The sequence below is a fragment of the Chiroxiphia lanceolata genome, chromosome 7, assembly GCF_009829145.1.
Source record: "Chiroxiphia lanceolata isolate bChiLan1 chromosome 7, bChiLan1.pri, whole genome shotgun sequence".
NCBI classification, from domain to species: domain Eukaryota; kingdom Metazoa; phylum Chordata; class Aves; order Passeriformes; family Pipridae; genus Chiroxiphia; species Chiroxiphia lanceolata.
The window spans coordinates 19,336,363-19,361,351 of NC_045643.1; the positions used below are offsets into that span (position 1 = coordinate 19,336,363).

At 36.3% G+C, this 24,989-nt stretch overlaps 1 protein-coding gene across 15 annotated transcripts in view; it reads right to left on the reverse strand.

The window, feature by feature from the left end:
• MYO3B (myosin IIIB) overlaps positions 1-24,989 on the reverse strand; it is a 201,511-nt gene that overhangs the window by 77,272 nt on the left and 99,250 nt on the right. For 12 of the 15 annotated variants that reach the window (XM_032693338.1, XM_032693339.1, XM_032693336.1 and 9 more), the window contains 10 exons: positions 24,566-24,664; positions 23,843-23,957; positions 23,350-23,476; positions 22,999-23,209; positions 21,798-21,945; positions 21,425-21,578; positions 19,509-19,597; positions 17,840-17,969; positions 3,960-4,039; positions 871-891 (listed from right to left, as the gene is read on the reverse strand). In XM_032693338.1, the coding sequence (XP_032549229.1) occupies positions 871-891; positions 3,960-4,039; positions 17,840-17,969; positions 19,509-19,597; positions 21,425-21,578; positions 21,798-21,945; positions 22,999-23,209; positions 23,350-23,476; positions 23,843-23,957; positions 24,566-24,664 (1,174 nt within the window). The remainder of the gene's footprint in view (positions 1-870; positions 892-3,959; positions 4,040-17,839; positions 17,970-19,508; positions 19,598-21,424; positions 21,579-21,797; positions 21,946-22,998; positions 23,210-23,349; positions 23,477-23,842; positions 23,958-24,565; positions 24,665-24,989) is intronic. The other 3 variants (XM_032693343.1, XM_032693341.1, XM_032693349.1) reach the window with 1 other exon arrangement.

The following is a 24,989-nucleotide window of genomic DNA, read 5'->3' on the forward strand; positions in this document are numbered from 1 at the left end:
TGATTTCAGAGACATCTGTAAGCATTCTGAATTTTTTTTGATAGTGCAAGAGCACTCTAGATTTATGGTAGTATAACACTGAGGCAATGAAGCATTTGTCAAGGTGCAATACCAAAGGAACTGATTTCTAAAAAGCATTCCTCTTATTGCCACTAATGTGAACTTCAATAGGTCTTACATACAAGAAGAGTTATCACATTTGTAATGACCAGGAAGTAAATTGAGCTGCCTCACCTTGCTCATGTATGGAAAATATGTTGTTGGATAACAAGCGGCAAACAAAGTAGGTAATCTCAGAACATACAGGTCTGTTCTGTCCTACTGCTATGCTTACTATTAATTACTTTAAATTGCTGTTTTGATGCCAAGAATCTCAGCAATCTTATTCTGCTGAACTGCCGTAGCTTCAAAATACCACTTTTTCAGCATTGCAGAAGTTACTTTTAGAGGGTATATATGGACAGTGAACATATTGCTCCTCGTATATTTTAGTTATATTGTTAGTACAGCTGTTCTTATCAAAATGAAACCAGAATTTATGAATGAGTATAACCATGGTTACCAATAACAAGCAGATTGTGTTGCTGTATTACAGCTCAACAAAATTAAAGAAAATTAACCAGCATCCTGTTTGCATGGAGCATTAACAACATTTTAGCATTCACTTGCTTTGTGGCAGTTTACCATCTGCTCTGACCAGGTGGCATTTGTATAAACCAGATAATGCTGTTGTCAGCACCTGTGCTACACTTCCTGGACTTTGCTCCGCACGATCATTTCCAACACTCACTGACTTAAGAACACTCTTCTGAACACTAACAGTAATTGCTGAAAGATTACAGTTCCCAATAAAGTAACTGTGTCTCTTACCTTCAGGAGATATTTAGGAGACTGCATGCAAAATATAAAGGAAATGAAGCACTAAGTAGTAATAGATCAAAAAAACGGATTTTGTGTTGGGGAAGAAATCAAAAGAAAACTAGTGAGGACAAGATTCAGAATAATGATCGCACAAATGAAGACAGATTTCAATAAGGGTGACCATAAAAATTTCAATATGTTTTTGTAATCTGTGATGTTCCAGCCCAGAGTAGTGTACATGCACTGGTACCCATCTCAAACTAACACATGAGAAGAAGAAAAAAACCAAAAAGATGCAGTTTGATTTCAGTTTGAAGGATGTTAACAGAATACTGCAATATATCCCAGGAAAAATGCTTTATCAGCCCAGATAACATCAAACTTCTTAGGAGGTCACCTGACAAAGTAAATATCAATAACCTAATCAAAACAGCAGGCATGTGCATGGGGAAGGATACAGGAATGTTTCAAGATTATCTTAGCAAGACAACTGCTTTTTGAGAATTGATATCTAAATCTCTAGTAAAGGTCAGGTAGAAGACAAAAGTTATAACAGTGAACATCGACAGTAAGTTCAAAATAACTGGTAACATTTAATGTTAAAAGACACACAATCATAAATAATATCAAATCAAGAACTAAAGCAAATAGTTTGAGGACTGATTTGAGGCCAAAGGCCAATGAATTTGAGTTTCTATATAGGATTCTTCTCTGTCTAGAAAAGCACAGACCTGATGATATTGTTGTTGAAGGTTGAGCACTCACAACATCTCAGTCATATCTGGAACATCTGCTGTCCAAAAAAGGATCAGCTTATGCTCTACCTTTTGGACAATAGCACACTGTAAGCATGTCCTTCTCACAGCCGCTTATTTTCACCAAACCTGTAGAATTTTACCATCTTTGAGACTGCCACTATCAAACATGGTTTACTACAGGCTGCTGGGTTAAAAAGAGTTTTGTTTCGTTTTGGGGGGTTTTCTTTGGGGAGGAAGGGAGGGAATGCATAGATGGTCAGAAACACTCACAGAGGAAATTTAAAACGCTTTTTCTCAGAAAATCAGGGTAAAAGCAGTATTGTTAGATTCCTTTTTCTATGAATGAAGTTGTAAATTCAGATCTCTGCAACATGTAAGGACTAGGATCAATTTCCAAATCTTTTTGACAAGAAACATTTGAAAGATTCTGATACACCCTGAAGGTAGAGAGACTTTCTTGTAAAAATTTTTAGAAGTTTTGTCTCTGGTTAATTTACAAGATTTCTTGCCTAGGAAGCCATGCCATTTTTATGGTAGGGCAATAATCGCATGCACCACAGACAATAGGCTTTATCACAACTGGTTTGGTAAAAATGACAGAACATAATGAATGTCATGATATAATCTTGTATTTTAAATCACTAGCTACTCTTTTGAAACTAAAAAGAAGAATATTTCAACTATTAAGTCACATTTTTACATGACAGCTGTAGTGACTTACAATATAAATTTATAAGATTACAACTGAAATGGAAAACAGCCTGACCTACAAAAGCCAAACTTCAGTTTCATCACTAAAAAAATTGCTTCTAATAGTTTTGAAACAATATAAAAAGAATGATTTACGACATCATGTCACCTTATGAAGTTACTGGAAATTATTACTTTCACATATTGACCACACCTGCAGTTGGCATGGCATGAAATACTGTGAAACCAAAAAACATGTTAAGCAAAATACCTCTTAAATTCAATAATGAATGAACTTTTCCAAACTTCCAAACAAAATTATTGCATTTGGACTTTTTAAGATAAAATTTAAAATAATAATTTTAAATAAGTTTCCTGAGGTTGTTTTAATTAGGTACTTTATGAAATTCTAATAAATTATTTTTACAGCTAAAAAGTATTTTAATTAATATTTTCTGAATAGTGTTGCCCGTATGCATGTCTTTTAGCTCCTTTTAAAAAGTTTGAAGGCTGAGTAAAACCCACTTAAACACTACTTAGTAACTGATTATGTTTATTAAAGCTCTAAAGGTGAACTGCTCTATTACATTCCCGCTGTATCAATAAAATGCATGCTTAGAAAGCCTTGTGCTGAATATAGCTGGATGTGGAAGACAATGTGTGTATAACACAAGAAAATTCAAAAGGCCATCCTTCAGCATTGAAAGTGTTTATACCAGACAGGAAATAATAGTCTTAAATCCACATCTGTATCTGCAGGTACAGTGAAGGATATAGATGTCTGGATGACATGAATCACTTTATTGACATTTGAGCGTGAGCTCCAAATACCAGGAGAGAATAAGAACAAATAGAAAACCCAGAACATAAAATTTTGTAACTTTTGAACAGTTGCTGTTACCACATTTGTTTTTAAAATTTATTACTGTTTGCTTTGAAGGAAAAAAAAAAATCCCAACCCCAAACCTTAACTGAGCTAACTCTAACAGTACTACTTAGGAAATGGAGAGGGGGTGTACATGCTATCAGCTACCAGGCACAAGAGGTTTCCTCACAAATCAAGTATACTCAGTTGGCATCCTACCAATTGCCATAAAAATATGCCATCTTTTTGCAGTTATGCCACATAATTTCATGGCAAAATTCAGCAGCCATTAAATTTTACAGTTCTTTTTAAAGAACAGTGGTTTTGCTGAGTCATTCTTTTCTGTTTATCTATCAGTCACAAATGACCCCTGGATTTATACTTGCAAGTTGAATAAAAGAGAAATAGATATAATCTTTATTTTGTTTTGCCTTTCCTACTGTTAAATACACTATTTTACCTAATAAAACCTCATTCTAGGTAAAAATTGCCATAGGAAAACCTTTACCCCACTGAAATAAAGAGGAATATTGCTGTTGATGTAATTGAGATTCCACTCCAAAAGTTTAATGGGTAGTAAATTGATTCTTCACTGGATTCTACAATAGGGTCATCCCTAAAACTAGAAACCATGCTCCTAGACAAGCTGCATGTTACTGATAGTAAGGCAGACTCTTATTTGTTAAGAACCTCCCTATATACCTACATCAGCTAAGCATTGTGTATATAGTCTCACTGTAATATTTTATGAACAACTGCCTGTCTTCAAAGGGAACACTACTAACCTTGATACGCCCAGCACTGAGCTGAGGAGGCAAAGACCTAGATGCTGCTGTCACTCTGGCTCTTGCTTGTGCCAAATTACCTGTTAAAAACAAAGAAATTCATACTGCAAAAACTGTTGAAGAAGCTTAGCACGGAAAAATTTGTACGGTGTAAAATCAGTTTGCACAATAGTACTAAAAATAGCAGACACCACCAAACTTCTTCCACACCCTGCTCATTACCAGTTGTGCCTGCAGAGCATTCAGCATGGGCAAGACAGAGTGCAGTGTTGATTTAGAAGGGAGAAAAAAGTCAGTGATAAGGTGGTATGTCACTGACCTTAGCTACCGAGCTGATGAAAACAATGACAGCACAAAGGCATACAGCTCAATCACTAGTAATCAATTTCTCTGGGACTCCTTAAGAGATTCCAAAGAGCAAAAAGACTGCAGAAACAATCTTGTTTCTATGAAATCATGTGGATCCTCAAGTGTTTACACAGTATCTTAAATTAATGAACTAATGAGAGAGATGAGAAAATGATAAGAAATGTATCAATTTTTGACCTTTTGACATATAATTCCTGATGTTATTATCCCTTGGGGTTTTTAAAGACTGACTCAATTTCTCAGGCAAAAATATTTTGTAGTCTCAACTGAAAGACCAGTGCCTTTTTTAAAATGTACAGTATGACATGTCCTAAACTTTTTCTTCTGTACTTGTAGAAAGCCGAAGTCATCATAAAATAGCTTTTCAAAATAAAGGCTCGGAGAAGAGAGAGGAAGTGATACGGAACTGTGCATATGCAAGACACTCTGTATATTTCAAAGTTTTAGCAAGTCTAGCACAAGATGTCCAAATGTTTTCTCTGGCTATATCTTCAGAGGCTAAACTGTGATTAATAGCATTGAAAGAACTCTTTGAAGCAGGATTGGTGACATCAAAGCCCTAATCCATGGGTGGTAGGATTTTTATAATGAGTGGGAAGCATTTTAACACATTTCAAAGGATTTACAGCATGAATAAACAATAGGCCTCTGCAGATGTACCACACACCTTTCAGAACCAGAACACATAAATAAGTGTCTATTTTAATTTAAATGTAAATAAAGTGTTAACACTTCTTTCAGATGCTAAATGCCTTGTTTGCATCAACTCCAGTGTTTAGCTGTTTGCTTTACAGAAGGCCAGTAACTCTAAACAGTCTTCAGAATTTTGCTAAACTATATATTACACAACTTGTAAGGAGGCACGATGGGAAAACCAAAAACCAAGAACACTTAATCACTGGTAATAATTTCGTAAGAGAGCAGAGCAAACCCAGTGTCCACATGACACCGAAAGAAACTTTTGCTCTTAACCATTCTCTGAACAAGAAAAATACCAATCCTCTGAAAACAATCTGGGGGTCAGCACTCAAACACAGCAACTGTACTCTTCATTCGTTTAAACATTCTGAATTCATTTGAAAAAGAATTTCTCTTTTAAGCTGCTGGCATTGGGATTGACACAATCCTGCAAAACTGGCACGTCATTTCCAGATCTACCAGCGCACGTTACCTGACAGTCTAAATCACAGTGCAGAACACAGGGTCTGCCCACCATTTTGGAAACTGTATGTTAATGAGAACTGCAACTGCTTTGGAAATCTTGAATATCTACATACATACATGGTACATGTATCTCTAAGGTTAGACTAAATTAGTCCTAAATTAGGACGTTAAAGAACAAGAAGTTGGTGAATTTATTTTTCTCTCAGTTGCAATTTTGATACTTTTGTATGTTAGAAATTACTCTTTTGTGCCTTTTTTGGCTAAAATAGACAGTCTGGAAGGGTTGGTTTTGGCTAGGTTTCAGATTAGCAAGTCTAAAGCTTGAAAGCCTTGCACTGAAGAACTGACAACACAACAGGCAATAAAAGAGGGGAGTTGGGAGAAGAAATGACTTTGAATCAGATTGTTTAAAACTACTAAAATTTTGCTGAATTTTGTAACAACTTAAAAAACTCTAATAACCAAATAAAAATTAGAACGACTCCGTAGCCACTCAAGGTTCACCACACTCACCACTGGTATTAGGTTTCTAGGGTTCATAATTCATAGTCCTGAGCTCTCCCTTAATTCCTCATGCAAAACTAAAATTGAACTTAGCATTTCTGATCTGGCAAACCAAGCAAATAATTAAACCTTTTTAATTATCAAAAATCTTTAATGACTTCACAAAGCAAAAAAACCCCCAAAAGTAGTCAGTTCCCATTTAAAAAAAGAGAAGCTTTACATATTGTGCCTTTGTTCAATAGTTACTTCCTTCTAGGAATAGATTCTTATCAGTACTTAATTCATGTGTCAAGTGAATTCCTATGGAATTACTACCTGAACATCAGATTGAGTCAATGGAAAAAATGTTAGCAGGATTTTCTTTTTTCAGCTCAAACACAAAATGATGCTTCAATAAAAGTTGCTGAATTACTTATCTCAAGTAGCTCATGCTCAGCAAAAATAACTACCTATCTTTAACACGTCTAATCCATTAAAACAAATGTGGTTTGAAAATTAGTCTACATAATAAGAAATGTTTCACCCAGTGTAGCATGGTGTTTATAGTCAGTAAACATTTAATACCTATCCCTGCATTCGATTTCCATTTACAAGGTAATTTATTACTTTACATACCAAAAATAATTAAATAACACTCTATGAAGAGCACTAATATTTGAAGAACAAATGTTTTTAGATAATAGCATAGCTAGTTTGAACTGCTGTGGGTTCCTTGAAAGGCTAAACCAGTTAAAGGTTAAAAGATTACACTGTGCCTTTCAGAAGTCTAACTTCACACCTATTAAATGGTCAACACTTTAGAGAAAATACGAGTGACATCCCTGTAGACCAAAATACTACCTACATTAAATTCAAGTCCATAAAATGGATCAATTAAGTGATATAAAACCCTCTCAAAGTTGTCTTAGGTTTTTGGGGGTTTTTTGAGGGAGGGGAGAGAAGCTAATGGTTAAAGTTAGGATTAATCTTTTATTAAACAGGTACATGTTTAATTTTGTTCACATGCATTTCATTTTCAGTTCAACAGGACTGCTCATCTGAAAAATTAAGGCTCCCACCTATGTGTCTGCTGGATCAGAGACTAAGGTCTCCGGGATTCATTTGTGTCATGGAGGAGTCAGTCAGCTCCAACTCTTTTTTCCCCCTGTTCAGTAAAGTTAGGAAACTTCTCACTCTTTGAGAAGTTTCAGTCATTAAAATTTGTGAAATGCTATGAGGGAAAGAGAAGTAGCAGCACAAAAATCTATGCACTCACTAGTTAAGCTCTCTGTGCCAATGCTCATCAAACCTCCTTTTCTCTTGAAGCTGTTTAGGAGATCTCACATCTCTGCAAACATATTCTTCACTGATGCCTCATTTCAGATAGGTGAGAAAGACCATATTGTCAAAGCACTGCATCTCTTCTATTATGCAAAGCCAAGCAGGAGGTTTTGAAAGTACTTCAACGATTTACACAGCAAAGAAAGAAATGTGCTTTCTTTTTTTTCAGGTTGGACTTAGGAAGTGCTCTCTAGATCTCAGAAAGGACTAGTCAGCAGTCCTGGCTTCTCACTTGCATCCCCGGCAGTCACTCACTGTGTGATCTGGCCGTACTAACGATTTGTCCAGCTGTTGACTTCACATACTAATTAGGAAAAGCACACCCTCTGGCTGGATGTTCTGATGTTACTTATGGTTCGTCAGTTCTTCATTTATTCTTAGGTGATGGGTTCTATAAGTAGTATCAAGCCAATATTAATAATATCAGCACTGTATTTATAACCTCATTTTGGTTATGTCTGCAATAGATCACTCCTCCCAAAGTAAGAACATGTCAGGTGAGAAATACATTAAGCTTTGATACAACGCTCAGTTTGTGAAGTGCAAATGACTTACAGAGAAAAAGCCTAATGACAATGTCACCTTACTGTACACGCTGTACCAGGGATATTACTATTATGTAGAGGGCAAGTACAAGCTCTTTCCTTATCCTCATATATTTTATTAATTTCTTTCATGCTTCTAGTTCAGATAAAGAAGGGTTACTTAAAACACCATGTAGATACAGTATAATATGGTCAGAAATGCTACAATGCATTCATATTTCATTGACACTACTTCTAATCACAGTTAAGCACTTGAACTCCAGAAGAGGTACAGAGCCAGACAATGTCTTTGACATAACACAGATTCTTCTCTGTCTTTCCTTTCAGTACATTTTATCTATCTGAAGGAAGTCGACTGCTTATCTCCATAATGCATTTTCATCTTCTGCTACTGTAAGACTAAGCTTTTAGCTCGACTACAAATGAATACATGTACTTTTTTTATTGGGTACTAATTTGAATCTGGTCACTGACTATCAAAACTATTCTTTTGAGTCACTGAAGTCATTTAAGCTAATCTTGTGCAATAAAAAGCTAAGAATCCAATTTTCTCATATACTACACATCTTACACAAGAATATATTTATAAAAATACTGTCTGTAGAGCACAACTATCAATACAGACAGACCTCAACTGCTGCTTATTCTGAAATGAAAATCACTTTACTTTCTATTCAGAATAAACAAATTAAAAATGAGAAATAGTATTTCCAAAATCAGATCCATACTACCAAATGGAATCTAATAACCATGAAAGCTTAGTAATAGTGAGGCCCACCTGGGAATAACCTAATTATGAATATTTGCTTCAGGAGCAAAAAATATGCACTTTTTGGCCCAGATAGAAATGAAAATGCATGCCACAGTGAACTGTGGAATTCTGATACTGATTCCCGATTAGACTAAAAATTTCTTTAGTCTTTTTTGCATGAAATAGACACAGATCATATTTACAGATACTTAAAAGCTTTACATTGCTAGACCAGGAATGGAGAACTGAGTGTAAATTCAGTGCTGTTATGCTTTACACTGTGCATGTTACAGACACTTCAGTGGTCACTCCCAGAACTAGGAAGGCACACACTGGCAAACACACAGCATGATGCCTACAGCAACAAATAAAACTTTGCTTGTAAGCATCACTGTTGCTATGTTAAAATATTCTTTTAACACATTGGGTTAGTAGACCTCTACTAGAATGCAAGGGAGGGAAGACACTGACAGAAGCTGAGATGAAATGAAGGTAAAACTGCCTACTATACTGCAATATATGTAAATATATGATGTAAGGAAGATCTTAACTTTTATCCTTATCTAGTAAAGAAGAACAAATTATGGTACTAATTAAAGTAGTTAGCGGTAGTGCCCAAGATATTTTTATAACACAACCTTGAGTACCAATTGCTACTTAAGCAACATCCCCAATTTTCAAGTTAAATTGAATCAAACACGTGTAGTCATTTACTCAACTAGGACTGTGTTCACTGAAATGCAGATGTTTCCTGAAGTATCATGGGTACAATATGTGAGCACAAGATACACAAGCAAATTTTACGTGATTCTCATAGTGCCACGACGTGACCAAACTTACAGACAGCAGGCAAAACACATTTGGTATAGCCTGACCACATGACCACAGGACAGACAGGTTCTCAAGCACAGGACAAGGGAGGATCATGTGGTTCTGGAAAACAGTGGCAGAGGGGAAGTGGTTTGCTGGGCAAACCTTTTATCTCGTCACAGCCACGTGGGCACAGGTTTAGCACCTCTGTCCAAACACGGGACTACTGATAGGATTGGCACACTAAGTACAGCTGAGTGCTAGGTATCTGAAGCTGCATCTAGACAAAAATTAAATACATTAAAACAGTTTGGAAAAAGTAAAGATCTAGTATAATGAATGCTGCAGTTTTCTACTGCTTGATGTCCAGCGTTTTCTTTAGTCAAGCCTGTAGACTGACTAGCTGGAGACCTGACTAACTGGCTGGCTTAAGACTGACTGACAGGCTGGCCACAGCTGCTGCATTACAGAACAAACTGGCTTGGCTTTTTATGATTTATACATTGTCAGAAGACATGGGCCATTTCTTTCAGATTCCTTAGCAATTTCCATCCACATCTTTTGCAGTGTACAATTTGATGCTGTTGTATGTAAGCAGCTCAGGACAACAAACCTTGAGTTTTCTGGGGAACAGCAGGCAGTACAGAAAGCTGCAGTTTGTGTCACCAGTACAGTACCTCACCATCAACTCAAGGGATTCTGCTGCTCCAGCAGATTGCCCTGGTACCTGTACCACATCTGGAACTGAGATTAGAACAAAATGACAAAGGTGAATTTTCTGTGAACACTTCACTGTTGAGGAATTCTCCATTAATTTTAAGCATTAGTCAAAATAACCTTTTTATATTTGCAACTATTCAGGACAGACAAGTTTATTTCTTCTTCCAGAGGTATGTGGAAGAATACTTCTAAAAAGATATACAGGTTGAAAATATGGTTACCTTACATTCTGGTTCAGCTCTAATCTCCCTCGTTTTATGTAATTGATATCCTTTCTCTTGCATGTTATAGAAGGGTTTTTTTAAACAAAATCATATATGCTTTATTCAAAAAAGTAAACGTTTGATTCTGAAGAACATGCTAGTTATTTCATTGTTTTATCTATGCCTCCTCACCAACATGAACCAACAGTGAGCATCTTGTTTCTGACGATCTCAGGACCATCCTCAAACACTAATTAATCTTCACAGTATTCAGTTTAACTTGAGTCCAAAGTAAGTTTCTACCAGAACAGTGAATAACAAGAAACCCAGAAGAAGTAAAGAACTGTGATTTCCAGTCCAGAACCTGTATTTCCAGAGTATGTCCCCTCTATGTACAATGTTTAAAAATTGTATGGTATATTTTCTATCACTCAGGACCTGCTGCTGAAGCTGTTCCATACATACACATTCTGGTCAAAATCCTTCTAAAGCCAGTGAAGATTCCCAATGAATTCCATGGTAAAAATTCAGGTATAAAGATTTCACTGAAAGCACATGGAATAAAATCATGGAACATTTTCTCTGACCTCACTATGACTATCAGTCTTCCCAGTCATCAAGACCCTAAGGCTAGACAGGTGGTGGTGTCAAAACCAGGTTTTGAAACTTCAACACAAGAAATGTCTTTTAAAAGTCTTAATTTAAGATGAAACGAGATTACAGAACTTTGTGGAAGTTCCAGGTCTTCCCATTTTTGAAATCTAGGCATTAATGATGTTGACTATTAATTACATCAAGTCTCAAAGGCTTCTCAACTGAATATTTGCTCCTCTGAGTCTCAGCACTTCCATATATTATCAGAGTTAGCAGAAAACCAGTTACTTCTGTGGTAATTCAAAACACTATTTATATTTGTATCTCCACTCTTAATGAGACAAATATCTAGTCATACGAATACCCACAGATGCATTTAGTGTCTTTGTCACACACTGTGACCTGCTATCCAGGCAGCTCAATTAACCACTCCTACATCAAGCCAAGTCATGTTGGAATAAGTAAGGCAAAGTCAAATAATAATAGATAATGCTGGTTTAGTAAAGTACTGACCTCTACAGCTTGTTGTAGGGTGAAGGAATAAAGAAAAAGGATAAAAGTACAAAATCAGAGTAAGAGCACACAAAATGTTCTGAAGTGAATACATAAAATCTAGCACAGATTCGGAGGTTTATTTTCCACCCACTACATTAATCCTTTAGATACATTAATCACTAATTCAATTATTTTGAAAGAGTGGGAAACATAAGCACATTCTTTGTAAAGGACACACCAAAAAACATTATGGATATTCAAATGAGCACGAATATCTGCATATTCAACAAATTTATCTGCGTACAAACTCACTAGCAATTTAAAAATAATTGCTCTTCTAGGATTTGATCTTGAGAGCTACTGAATGCTTCCAATGACATACTGAGCATCTTTGACACAGTTTGACCTTACAGCACACAGTGCCTGTAGAAACTGTCAAGTAAACTACTCATTAAAATAACTGAATAATATTCTCTGAATATTTCTCTATTTAAATTCTGTATATGGTGCACAGTGAGATCCCACAGTCTACTAGTTAACATTAAAAACAGTAACATCTTTTGTGTGATACATCTTTTGTTTCCTCAATCAACAGGTTTTGAATTTATTTGGTATACAATGCACTGTTATGATTATTATTCCCTACTGTGAAATCATATTTATTATAGGATTGAGAAGTTAGGCTAGAAACATGAAAATTGGAAAAGATATCTCCTCTCTTCTGAGAGAGAGGTAAAGAAAAAGTATTCTCAATATTTGTTCTAGAGAGGATGGTCTATTATCATATCAGCAAGATCTATTCTTAAACCTGCCCACTTGTACTTTTATTAAGGTTCAATTTGCAAGTACTTGGAGAAAAAAAAATTTATGTCCTTTGCCCATTTTCAGTACAATATAGTCTGTGAAGTCTCAGATTAAAACCAGCAGACTTCTGTTTAGGCAACGCCCTTTACCAATCATAAATGTGGTAAATCTAACTTGACCCTTCTCAGCTGTTGTGCAATTCCAGAGATTCACTGACACTATTTATAGGGAGTTATTGTCAACAGTAAATAACTGTTATGTTTTATATAAAGCTTTAGCAGGATTGAGACCTTAACTTTGATCTAACTGATCGTTCTGTTTCTAGATGAGTTCCATTTTTAGGGCTATTTCAGAGTATGTTTTGGATCCTACTGCTAGTAAGTCTTGTGAGTATCTGTGCTGCATTTGTCCTATGCCACAAAACCTTAGGATATGAAAAAAAAGAAACATTGTACTGTAAAATGCTCAAGTAAAAAACTAAAAAAGTAATGCATCACTCTACCTCTCAAACTCAGTTAAGATACATTTAATTTAGTTTACTGATGTCCCACATCTGCAACCCAGTAAAGTTCACGATTGTTACGCTGCACAGCTGTGGTTTAAAGCTTCTCTTTGCACACAAACGCTGGCAGCAAAGCAAAAACTATTTTTATGTTTTTAACACACAGACCCGTTAGAAGTACAAAAGCCACCATGTTCTGAGTTAAATATATAGCTTCCATTAACTTGACCCAAATTCTTACAAAATATAAATTCTGATTCATCTTTAAGTAGAGATATTAAAATTACAATGGTTTTGTTTACCAATTCATTTGTCTTAGAGTGTCTTATCTCTTCTCTTAGAGGTAAAAACACTAACACAAAAGTACCATTATAAAAACATTTTACTGTAGGATAAATTAGCAAAATTAAGATGTATTTGAGTCTTTTGCTCTATTGTGATGTGTGGAATTAAGAGAAAAAAAATCCACTAAGCCCAATGGAAACATGATTTATCTCAGTGCATAAGAATGACACATACCAAACTAAGAGACCTGCCACTTACTGCTAGAGGAAGGACATATGCTCAAAACGAATGCACAGTGACAAAACAGGACTGCTCAAACCATGTTTCCACTAAAAACAGTGGCAAAGCACCTATGATTTTGACTGGCCAAGATTTCACTCTATGCCCAGTAGTATCTGTTCATGGGACTGAACTGCAAGAGAATTAATTTCCTTTGGTTTCTGACTCCTCATGAGGAATGACTCGCTGTCACAGTTACAGACAAGTTAATACTGAGATAGTACTCTTGTCACCAAGAAATGGGGAAAAACAGTTCTTTAAAGTGATTTTGCAAAAGGCTCAAGTTCTTGTGTTCTTTAGTGTGCACACAGCGAGTCTGAAACATTTTTTTCACATTCTCTCTCAGCACATGGTCTTTTAATTGTTTTGGTTTGGTTTTTATATGAGACATACACTGTTTATAATTACTTTTCATCTGAGGGCTGTAAGCAGGGCTGGAGACTCAAAGGCACAAAGAACACAGATTAAAAATCAATACTGATGAGGGGAAATGACCTTTAGACAGGCTATTTTTAATTAATTTGTTTCTGGGGAAAAAAATGTATTTTGGACAAAAATATTACCTTGTTAAAACATCACTAACCTAACCCTACAGTGATGGTTGTGAAAACTTTCATCCCAGTTCTCTTTGACAGGATATGCTTGAATATCTAGGCACCAGAAACAATGAGTGTTCATTAGCCATGATATATTGATACTGTATTACTCTCAATGTGTGAGCAATGCCCAATGCTACCAAAATTATTAGACGCTATGTTGCTACAGTGGTAGTGGTACTCAGCTCTGTATTTCTTCTATGCAACCAAACCCAGTCCCTACTGATTCTCAGAGCAAGGACAGGGTTTTTTTTCCAGCATCTCTACTCTTTTGGCAAGAAAGCTGGAGGATTTCCCCTCCCCTCCCTGCAGAATGCAATTCTCTCCGTTCTCTCCAGCAAGGATCTAAGGCAGAGTAGAGCAACCCTGACAGTATTTCTAAAGGTCTGTGAGTCATAGGAAGGGCAAAAGTCTGCAGAGATTGTGTTTCAAGAGCAGAGAATCTTGTTGTGCTGCAGTTTTCTGAGAAAATGAAGCCCCTGCAGTCTCAAAATGCCCCAGTGCTGCTTTGCCCAAGCAGTCCTAAAGTACCATCCCTTACAGGTGATGCTGCAAAAATCCTTGAATATCAGGACAGTGAGTCAAGTGCTGTGACTCCTCACTGATATCACTGAATGTACCAAGACTGTACTTAATTTATTCAATTGAAGTTCTCTTCTCTTACAAGGGGACTCTATTTTCTAGATCATGTGATTCCTTTTCTCTGTGATGCTTTAGCAGCAATAGAGATAAACTAAACCCAGAAACAATCGGGAATGCATTCTATCTGAATGGGAATATGCATATTCAACTAGAGTAGTGGCAGCACAAGAAGTTGTGTCTGTAAAAAAAACCTGACAGACATGGAAGCAATTGGGAGAACTGTTAGGTTAAATCAGAATACGTTCATTCAGTTTTGAGGTTAAAGGTCCCTAGAATGTGCAGATTTCAAAACATACCAAACGCGACTAAGTTTTCACTGAAAGATGACAAAAAAAGCTGTACAGACTACAGAATTAGTGCCATAATGTTCAAGTTCCAGTGTCTCATCAGTAATTGCATACTCTCTTAACCATAAATTATTATTACAAATGTATATTTCATGTCCTGCTGTTAATGTCTGGCCCTTTAAACTGCACAGTCCGCTACTGTGAAATGGAAACATTTGTTAAGAGGGGATAAGTATATTTGATAAATTACAGGGATTAACACGATCCTAAATTAGTAGAAGAATTTAGCTTTTTTAATATTTATTTTCTTGATGCTGCTCAGTTTTTTGACAGTACAAGACATGATAGTTATATAAATATACTTCAAACAGAGGATCATCTCAGGGTAGGAAAGGCATCTTTTTGTTCTTTTTGGTATTTAAGCACTACATTTTCAGACATTGTCAGCCCAACGTTACCAGCTTCACATTCCCTCTCGCTTCTGGGATACCACCACCTAGTGGCTGCCGGATGTATCGGAGATCGCTGCTCGGCAAAACCCACCTACGCTGCACATTCCAGAGATAGTTGCAAGCAGATGTGAGAATGTGCTGTCACTCACCTTCAAACAAAACACCAGAAATACTGGCAGAAGGCCCATTTCAAGTGAGGGTTACCTGGAAAGACGCAATATGGCTTCCATGTAAATTATTAACTTTTGCATCAGTCAGTAATTGACAAAAAGCTGGAGAAAATTGTACCAAGATTATGAATCTCAATCTGCATTTTATGTAGTTTGCTTTAGGAGTGAAGTCCACGTTGAGCGCAGGAAAGAGGGCTAAGAGACAAGGATAGAGTACGATGGGACATATACACAGTCACTATTCTTTTGTTTACAAAAGCCTCTTTGTGGAAAGTTAAGAGAATAGCATTATCTTTCTTTCCTGAGCAGAGATGAAGCAGCATTGCCAGCAATACCTTCTGTTCTCAGCCAAACCTTTCATTTATCTTGCAAGCTGCCAAAACTAAACCTGGCAACAATCTGATTTTAGAACACACAGGTCTCAACACAGGATATGAGTGCCAATTATATCAGACAGCTGGAAAAAAAGAGCAAAATTACAAAGGCTTTTAAAAAATAAAATGACTTAAGGGCTTTAAGCTATTCTTATAACACCATGCACAGGAGCATATGCACGATAATTTTGTTAATGGGATGTCCTGTGCCAACTTGACAAATGCAGACAACACTCAACTTGCTGTGTGCTCTTCACAGAAAAGTAAATGGTCTATAACAGGAGAGAGCAAGCACGCAATTCATGTAAATAGGACACAAGGAAGGAACGTAAGAGACCTAAAACCGTAGTGGAAATACACCAACATCATAACTATACACTACTGCAATAAAAGGTATCTTCTTACTGAACCTTTTATGCATCTTGGGCAAAATACTCAAGTTGAATGCTACTGCTACTGAAAGTACTTGTAAAAGGCCAGAGGAAGATGAGTTTGCATGAAGACACCAATGTTCTGATTTAAAAATAGCAATAAAATAAAAGTATAATAATTACAATAATTGAGACTGATAGCTGGGACAAAGGACCTAATCTGTTCTGTTTTGACAATAGATCCAAGGTCTAAAATGGCTAGTAAAGAGGGGTGTGGAGGCACATTTGACCAGATGTGAGCTTTCTTTCTAGCTTTGCTGATCAGAATCTCTTTTATCAGTTTAACACAGATTCAAACATCAGAAGTAGACACAAAGATTCTTTGTTCCCCACTTGGGCACAAACCAATTCTTCTCCATCTTAAACTATATCCCCCTCCATCTAAACTTGTCATAGATGAAAGGAAAAGCAGATTTCTCATTGGATCCTCACCTCTCAGGGACCTCTAAAAGTGTAATTTGAAGGGAGGTAGTCCACAGCCTTCCAACTACAGGAAAAGAACGGAGACACTGTAACAGGAATCTATCCTCTCTGGTATATAAACACATATTTTGCTATAAATTTTACATATGCAAAGAAAGCTCCAACATAAATTTTTCTCCAGATGTTCTTTTTCTACACAGAAATCTCAAGAGGTTAAATGCATCACCAAAGTCCACAACTTGGCTACAAACGGTTCAGAAATCCAAGATAGAGAGCTGCTGCACAGGCACAGAATTGCATCTACAGGCCACGTACAATAAGCCTACACAGTACTATCTAACGCATGTACCATGAACTTCTACCTAGAAATACAACCTTATTTGTACAGATCAGATTACAATAGTTTTGCAGTCTAATACAATCCACTGTATTTAGATTATTCCTTAGTATTACATGTTTTTCTTACCCATTATGAAAAAGATACTTAAAGAGTACAGAAATTATTGAGAGAAGTGTTCATATGTTGGCTTGTTTGTATTGATACTGCAGAATTATCATTTGTATATGTTACTGTCATTCTGTCATCTATCTATGGAGTAACCAAACTTCATCTTCTTGTTTTATTCAGCTATAGATCTGGCACTTTCATGTAAGTCAAAGTCAACAAGCTTTAAATCAACGGAATTAATTCTAGCATATTAGTATGTGGTTTTTATAATTTGTAAGAAACTATGTATTGCATCAATGCTTCTAAACAGATGGATATTACCTCCAAAACACCTTGATCTACATCACATGATTTATGAACTGTAAGACACGGTACACAAGAATCTATCAACTGAGTACTGATCTTAGTAAAGGACTAAGAACGAGAAACTCCTGTATTTTCATCCTGCTCTGAGAATGAGTTCTTGCCCTACATGTCAGATAATCTCTCCTTCTCCAGAGTCAGGGAAGAATCTTGCTGCATGGGTGTTTTAGAAAAATTCATGTCATATATTAAAAAAACCCATATATCATCATGTTTTAGATATCTATGTGACTTTAGGAGCAGAGCTGAAAAAGAGTAATTTTAAAAAATTGTCCAGCAACAATTAAGAGTTTTAGAGTAGTAGCTAGCTGAAGAGGTTACCATGTTAGCAAAGCTGTGCAGAAAATACCTGTCTTTGTTAATGGGCTAGAGAACAGCTGCTGAAGAAGTTTGTTCTCTGAAGTTCGCAACACCACCACTATGTCAGCAGGAAGAGTGTCTCTGTTCTTCTCAAGGAATGCACTGGCATCATATAATACCTAGTGTGGGAAACAGAATCAGAAGATTTGCCAAAAAGGGTTACCCAAAAACTACTATGTTCCTTAAAATGGGAATAATCAGGATGACCAAGTAGACTAGTTATCTCGTATCCAACAGGCCAATGAATTATCTATGAAGGACTTAAAGGTGTACTACAGCAGTGTCTTCAGAACATAAACTGGCTGTATACAGTACCTATATTCATAGCATGTCATTGCACATTCAACTGGATTAAATGGCTTAAATCCTGCTGTACTATGCTTTGTCAGGACAAACTATTTTATGCACATTGCAATATAACAGAGATACTTAAGTTGATCATTTATATGTGAGGTAAGAAATGGTTCTCAGGTGGTTATTATCTATTTGTTGTCTGCAACAAATCTGTAATCTCTAAGTAGACCTGCTGGAGGAACAGGAATAAGTTGGACATCTAGGTACATTAAAACAGGCTTCTTGCTGCAATGAAAATCATATTAGGAAAACAAAACATTACTCTATTTCAATTATTTTAACTGTTTTGATTAGAAATTAATGCCTGGTTATTTGTATTCATATAATCAATATGAATACATATATAATATATATAATAGAATCAATAGAATCAGTTAATTTTGCCTTTTTTTTTTTTAATTGCAATAGTTTCTTAGACCTGTTTTATTATCACTAGCAATATTCCTCTCTAGCCCAATTCCCCTGGAGTCCATCAGTTTACACAGAAACTGAATGTTCTCCTTGCAATAGAGAACTCACCAGTAGTGTTTTTATTACTTGGCCATTTGGGTACAAAGAACTAACTAAACCTGTGTGAATTTTGACAGTTACTCTTACCAAGACAGAAAGCTGGACAGAATTTACTAGGATATATCTTAAAATTCTGCAGTCTTATAATGAGCTAAAGATGAGATTTCGTTGACTACTACATAAAACATGGCCATTTCAATTTTGTTTATAAATAAATATTTGGGCCTGAAATCACAAGCAAAGCTCATGTTATGGTGAAAACTGGAACATTATTCCCCATATGAAATAACATGTGAATGTGAACAAAAGAAGTTAGGTGTTACAGAGTACAAGGAAACATCTGTACTAGCAAGTCCCAGTCTTTCCAATGCTCTTTATCGGATTTTAAGTTCTATTACAGATACTGGTTTACATTGCTTTTTATCTGTATACTTAGATACACTCTCACACAGAACTACTGTGGCATTCATGCGATGTTAACAAGCACATAGCCTGTTCTGGCTCCAGAGAGTTGTTCCTTTGAAGTGACTGTAATAACGGTGTTTCTGGTGCCAGAGTTCTTGCAGAAAAAAGATGGTTACTGTCTACACAATTTGTGCAAGAGCCCTAAGGATAGGTTCTAAAATGGACTACTACACATGAAAATTTTATTATAGATTCTATGTTTGCATAAACTTTATCATATTTTGTATTAAAATGAGGAAAAAAACCACCATAAAGCAGAAACTCTGGATGAAAAGAAATAATGACCATACCACCTCTATTTGAACTAAATAAAAATCACATGACCTTACCTTTCCAGCATAGTGCTGAATACCAAATGACAGTTCTACTCCTTTTGGTCTCCAAAAGTATTTGCATCGTAAGTTATCTTCAAATTTATCTAGAGATTGAGAAGAGACATTGATTTAAGTGACAGAGTGATTAACTATAACCTTCATCCTAATTAGTTTGCTAAATTGCTTCTCAAGAAGTCAGAGCTGCTATAAACACATACATTATCAGATTGCTCAGAAATATTTGTGTGCCAGCTTCTCTATACTTTTTCCAAGCTGTCATTTCTGAATGGAACAGTTCATTCTAAACTAGCCCAGTAAAGCTGTCTTTCAAACACCACTGTGGACGGTTTTGTGCATGGAAAACTATTAAATAAGAAGGGCTAATGAGATGATGTGACAATTTCTCATATTTTGATATGAATTTGCTTATGCATATACAGGGTTTGGGGTATGTTTATTTTAATTATGTACATTCAAAACTGTGCATATATCACGCTTGCTTAAATGTATCTTCCCTATCTTTCCCTCTGCATTCAATTAGCTTTGTTCATCATGTTAAGGATATGTTAATGTCTTCAGTCTGGAACTGTGTCTCATTTACCTTTGGACTTCTACAGAAAAAGAGGAGGCTTCTATACAAAAGCTCTTCTAAAGAGACTTTCTGTTTCCTGTGCCTACCTCTAAAGAACTGAGAGAAAAGGAAACTCCAGCTTCTGAGAAAAATGTCTTTTATGCCCTGTGATATTTTGTATGCTCTTTAATATTTCATAATGAAGTTAGTGTTGTCTGTCCAACACTGAAAGCCCAGGCAGCAACTTGTGTCAGGTTTTTCTTTCTATTAACACTGAATCAAGCTTGTATTTAAAGCAAAAATAACTAAGTTTGGAATTTCAGGGGGCTGGAACAGTGTAGTGCAATTAATGACTGTCTGGCACACCTGGAGAGGGCAAAATATCTCTCTCACTTTGCTGTCTCCTTGAGGGATCCTGCTGTTCTGTGTACAGATCAGCAGTAAAGCTGATCAGCACTGGACCAAGGAAGGTTCCTCTGACGGTAGAAGTTCAGTATTCAGTATTAACTGATTTATGTGACCCACAGGGAAGCAGACTACTTTAGTATACAAAGGAGGAGTGGAATGAAACCATAGTACTTGTTCAATCTGTGACTTGAATTCCGGTTAGCTCAGCCTAGCAGAAGTAAAAAATCTACTATATGTATTGTGCAATTTAATAGGCAGCTGTTATTTTCCTCCGACTAACAGCTTGAGTCTCTGCTGCACATTCCACTGAAGGAAATATCACAGGGAAAAGGTCAGCTCTAGCAAATAAAAGCAAGACAACAGTTCTAAACATGGCATGTACTGCATGTTTTAAGGTTGGCACCAAAATTTGTTAAAATGTATGTAAAATATGCATGAAGGCGGGGAAATATTCAGCCAGATGGCACACCAGAAATAACACACACTTCCTATTTATGATGAGATAATCTGGAATGAAGCAGTATTTTCTAATTGGATAAACATGGGCCTAGGAGTCTGGGAGCTCTAAATTTTACTTTCAACACTAATGCTGCTCACAGGGTGGTCCCAGATACAAGATTCTACTCTGTCTCAGCCACCTCTTCAGTAAATGGGGATAAATACTGCTTGATACACCTCATGTACAAGGACAAGACACAGGTTATTTCCTTGTAACACTGGAAAGACAATAAGCTCTTGACACACGATATTTAAGATAACTTTTCCAATATGAAAAGGATAGAAAACAAGTAAGCAGAGAAAATTATGAAGCACAGTGAAAAATGAACTTTAGAATGTCAACTAAAATGGCACAGCCTCAGCAGGACAACTAGGCTAGTAAAACTTGAACAACATGACATTCTGCCTTCTTACAATACATTCGTCATTTCACAGAGTTTTTGTTTGTACATACCAACTAAAGTTAGGTCTGTTGCCTGAGGAAATCGACTTTCTTCATCTAGCAAAGACAGGAGACCCATGGGTTTCTGAAGGAACATATCTAGAAGAGGACGGTTGTCCTCATACTCCACTGCAGTTGCATCAATTCCCTCGCTCTGATACTCCATCTACAAAAGTCATCAGCACAGTTTTAATATTTAACATATTCGTGATGCATAGCAATATTCTATAAGTTTCAGCAACATTATTCACAAAACTTCAACTGAAAGATGTCATTATCTTGCATTTAAATCACATACCCATTTTATGGTTTATAAAGTACTCCTGAATATAGTCTATGGTTTAGGATGGCTGATTCAGCTAGAACTCATCAGAGCTGAATTTACCTGCTCAAGTGCAAAGATATGTTGATTGAAATAAAACTGGATCTGTTCATTAGCGATATTTATGCACAGCTGTTCAAAAGAATTTCTTGCGAAGTTCTCAAATCCAAATATGTCTAGTATCCCAACATTCATCCCACTTTCAGCATTGCTGCATGTGAAAATACAAACAGAATTCATCATGGGTAACACCACGTTAAAATAAAAATAAACATGGTAACTAGGACTGCATAATTGATTTACTCTGCTGCAAAAATCATAGGAAAAGTGTGTCTGAGCCTAAGACAACTCGTGCATTTGTTCAGCATTGTTAAGACTTTTGTTTTTCACTTGCTTCTTGCAAATTTCCATGAAGGTGGCAGGAGAATCATAGGTACAAAGTAAGCCACATTTAGTAGCCATATTAAAACAAGTGGTTTCACAGGCAGATCTCAAATAAAATTTGTCTGCTCCTCCAGATAGTCAAAAGGTGTCAAGTTTTAATGGTATGTTTCTGCTATACTCATTCAGAAGGGTAATTACCAAGTCTGTTCCTGCTACAAGCTGGACTGCCAAGAGCCCACGTGTGAACTGAAGTATGACAGTCACCACCAAAACTGGATATGGATGAGAATGGATGACACAGTGAAGTGCCAAGTAGAGATCTCAGATCAGAGGCATTTTCACATCACCTGAGGGGTTCTCTTGTTTCTAAAATCTCTACAGCTGCTCCAAAAGATCAAACCAGCCAGATTAGTACCTGGCAATGAAATCATAAGGGTGCACAATGTAATGTTTCTGTAACTATGAAAAATAAAAAATCATCATTTACATCTCAAGTAGCAGCACAATAATAATCTGATATCTGTATTTATTACTAAAAAAACCAAGATCTGTAAGGACTGTGAATACATACTAAAGTTTTTCAGTGTACTTTTGTATGATTTTCATGTTCAATATATAGGAAGCATCTTTTTAAAGAATTATACAGCACTTCAACAACTCAATTTCCATTGACTTCAGTAGTTAAATTCTACTTGGGTCTTTGAAAATGATGGGATTAATGTCCTGGAAACAAAATTCAGTATCACAGCATGAAAGCCATTTTGAAGCCTTAGTCAAAATAAACACAGCACCCTTTCTGCAAAATCAAAAATATACAAATGGATGAACCCATCAGACATATGCACAGTAAGTACACATGATTCAGTGATGTGTAACTTGCCATATATTTTTATCTGGCTGAAGCAGTGTATTAATACGATTTACAATCCAGCTGAAGAGCCGGCCATAAAGTGCTTTAGACATGGCATCTCGCACGTCTGCTGCTTTGTCCACGGTGTTTGTTCGGATAATAGTCTCCCCCCGTGTTACAACACAGTGGGAGGTTAGGGCCTCTTGAAGTTCTTCTGACCCAATACTTAGTAGTGCAGCAGCTAAAAGTGGAAAAAAGATACACAACTGTGATTATGCAGTGGAAATCACCAGCATTGACCAACTGTTACCATGAGTTACAGATTCTCACAAATACAGTTAAATTGCATTTACAGAACTGACAACATTAAAATGTATTTACCATTATCTAAGGCTTCTGGGTTGGGAACCTCACTTTTATCTGTTTGGTGTTGTGAAGAAATGGCAGCAAACTCAATATTTCCAGTATTTAAGATTCCAGTCAGAATTCTGTACACTGAGTACACCTCCTATAAAAGATGACAAGATGCACTTTTAAGGAATCCAATTAGATATACAGATCATATTTAGCTATGACAAAAAAATGTAGGCACTGGAATGGCTATTAAAGCTCATAGCTTTCTCTGAAACCAAATTCTACAAGTTCAAGTAAACTCTTATTTGCACAGAAAACAGTGCAATACAGAATTGCCTCAGTACCAACCGAGACCTCAGGCTGCTCTTGTCTTCTGAGTGTGTGGTTATTCTTTCAGGGTTCACTTCTGTCATAAAAGAGATTCTGTGGTGCAGGTGTGCATCCACAAAACCAAAAGGTAGCACTGGAGTTAAGTTTTTATAAAGAAGGTCAATAATGGTTTAGCACCTGGATCTCTTACCTCGTCAGTAAATCCTATAATTCTAAAGCAATGCTGAATCGCTTCAAATTGTCTTCCATAAGAATCTTTAGTAACAATATCATGCATTACTCTTCCAGTTTCATTATCAATATATCTAAACAGAGTGGGAGAAAGAAAACATCACACTAACAGATACGTCAGTATGACCTCCAGTGACTTCAACGCAAGTACCTCAATAACTGGAAAGAACATTTATCTCAATATCTTCCAATTATATAGTTTGGTGCTAATTCATATGAAGGTTTTGCTTCTGTTGCATTAACTTTTACTTAGCCTTTGTTAACGTCTATTAGTGTTCCCAACATTTGACACATATGCCCTCACCCAATACAGATCAGAAGCATGCAGAGTACAAACACCAGTTAAAAAACACAACTTCAAAACATATTCTGGGTTATTGCTGAATGTGAAGCATTATGCTAAGAAATTCATAAGGTGGGCTGCTCTCATTGAAAGTATGTCAGCATATCTACATAATAATGAGCTTGATTCTTCCTCCTCCTGTTTTAATAGTTCAACTTCTCAAACAAACACAAATAATGGAATGCCTCAGTGTCCATCCTCTTCTTTCCTTGGGAGGATTAAAAAAGGTCCTTAAGAGATGGAGAAGGATTAAGAGAGATTTTAAGGCATCATACTGAAAGCAAGTGCTGATCAACAGCTAATTACAATGAGCAGTTAAAACAAGTGAGTGATAGTTACCTAGGAGGCTTTTTATCAGGAAGTCTATATTCAGAAAGTTTCTTCTGATGATAAAGGCCAGCATAAATATAATAAAATATATGGAAATTTTTCTCTCCCCTGGAAAAAAAAAATCCTTTTAAAGCACCTGTGTTTATTCTTGTGGCATCTTGTACAGTGTAAAAGTAGTTCTTATAATGAGCTCACTGAAGCAGGTAGCAAATCTCCCACTTGTTTTAATGGTTTAGGATCAGCAACTGTGAAACACAGAAAACCCAGTCAACACAACATTTCTCCAAAGAATGGAGCGGCTCTGGCTTCCAGTCCAAAAGAACCTGACTACTCTTGCTGTCATAGCACTGTACAAAGGATCACTGCTTTAGCAGAAGATGGGAAAGCATTTAAAATACAGAGTTTTTGAGAATTAAAGCAATCCAAACATTAT